Raw genomic sequence first — 1,860 nt, forward strand, 5'->3', positions numbered from 1 at the left:
TGAACTGGATCATCGAAGGTCAGAAGCAAAGACATTGGTTAATAGAATGGGATTAAATACATAAAGGATATTTGTGTTGTTTAACATTTAATTATTGCAGGTTTGCGTCATATTCTGAGTTGCATTATTTTTATTCATTTTGAGGAATACTGAATCTGTGTGTGTTTTTTTGTGAGTGAGATGAATTAATGCATAATCATGTTTATTTAGAACTACAGTAACATCTGATTTCTCAACATGGGGACAGGAGAGCTGTCAATCAATAAATTGAAGAAAAAAAAGTAACATGCATTACTTATTTGAAAAAGTAACTCCGATATTCTCTTGTAAATTAGAAAGTAATGCATTACTTTACTAGGTACTTGAAAAAAGTAATCTGATTACGTAACTCGCGTTACTTGTAATGAGTTACCCCCAACACTGGTTGTCACTACCGAAACAATGTAACATGTTTCGGTTGTGACAATTTTATGCAATAACAACCAAAAAAACAAAACAATGTCACTACCGAAACTTCATCAAATGTGTACACACATACACGCACGCACTGGTTTTTATGGTTTATGGGGACTCTCCATAGGCGTAATGGTTTTTCTACTGTACAAACCGTATTTTCTATCACCCTACACCAACCCTACCCCTAAACCTACCCCTCACAGGAAACTTTCTGCATTTTTAGATTTAAAAAAAAAAACTCATTCTGAATTATTTATAAGCCTTTTGAATTACAGGGACACTGAAAATGTCCTCATAAATCACCTTCTCGTTGTAATGTCATACCCATGTCATTATACAAATTTGTGTCCTCATAAACCACATAAACATACACACACACACACATATATATATATATATATATAGTCAGATAATATAGCATATATTAATATTAATAAAATAAAAATGTAAATATAGTATTTTGTGTATAGACAAACACAACTCAGGAAACAGTCTTCAGGTGTTTGTTTTCTTTCTGTTACTGTGACACTATGTAGACATTTGTGTCATGTGTAAACAGATTTATTTGTAGATATTCCAGACCATACTTTGTTTATGAAATATATTTAGTTTATGAAACACTTTGACTTTCACTGTTCCAGCGACCACAGGAGGAGAAATATCCAGTGGGGCCATGGCTTTTGGCACTCTTTGTATTTGTTGTTTGTGGATCAGGTAATATTACATTTGTATTTGATATAATATACAGTTTGCTGATTGCTATTAAGCTTCCCCTGTTTTTTGTATTAATAAACTGAATACGTTTATTTTGTTTTTGTTTTCAGCCATCTTTCAGATAATTCAAAGTATCCGAATGGGAATGTGAGTCCCAGCGTTCCTCACGTTCCCTGTCCTACATCTGAATGAGATTTTTGGGTGACTGGATACAATCTGAAGAAAGACTGATAGGTGAAATCCTGTTTGTGGGTCAGAGGCTTGTATGCTGAGCTGGATCTAGTGTACAATACTACACGACATTGTCACACATGTTTACAGTGTCCCTGGAGGAAGGGAGCACATGCTTTTCTACAAAACCATTGTTGCCGTTGACACATCTTATGTTTTTTTGTGATTGATGATTGCCATGATCTATTTCTCTATTAAACCGTGTTTGCGTGAGCCTTTTTCAAATAAATGTCAAACACATTTGGATAATGACTCGTAACATGTTTTGCTTTTTCAAAACCAATTAAGTTTTTGTTCTTTTTTTTTTATTTATGAACTTTGATGAATGTTACAGATGATGTAAAAATGTAAATTTGTTGTGTAAAATCAGCAGACAGACCACTAACTGTATAGACAATCCTACTGGAGCCGATAACAACAATCAGAGATCTTTATGAAATGTATGGGTCATCTGGATTT

At 33.6% G+C, this 1,860-nt stretch overlaps 1 protein-coding gene across 1 annotated transcript in view; it reads left to right on the forward strand.

Moving 5' to 3' along the window:
* LOC107551974 (stress-associated endoplasmic reticulum protein 2) overlaps positions 1 to 1,575 on the forward strand; it is a 5,085-nt gene extending 3,510 nt beyond the window's left edge. The window contains exons 2-3 of the mRNA XM_016233779.1: positions 1,098 to 1,170; positions 1,281 to 1,575. Coding sequence (XP_016089265.1) covers positions 1,098 to 1,170; positions 1,281 to 1,321 — 114 coding nt within the window. The 3' untranslated portion in view covers positions 1,322 to 1,575. The remainder of the gene's footprint in view (positions 1 to 1,097; positions 1,171 to 1,280) is intronic.
* Positions 1,576 to 1,860: the final 285 nt, after the last annotated feature.

The sequence above is a fragment of the Sinocyclocheilus grahami genome, unplaced genomic scaffold, assembly GCF_001515645.1.
Source record: "Sinocyclocheilus grahami isolate Dianchi unplaced genomic scaffold, SAMN03320097.WGS_v1.1 scaffold439.1, whole genome shotgun sequence".
Classification (NCBI taxonomy): domain Eukaryota; kingdom Metazoa; phylum Chordata; class Actinopteri; order Cypriniformes; family Cyprinidae; genus Sinocyclocheilus; species Sinocyclocheilus grahami.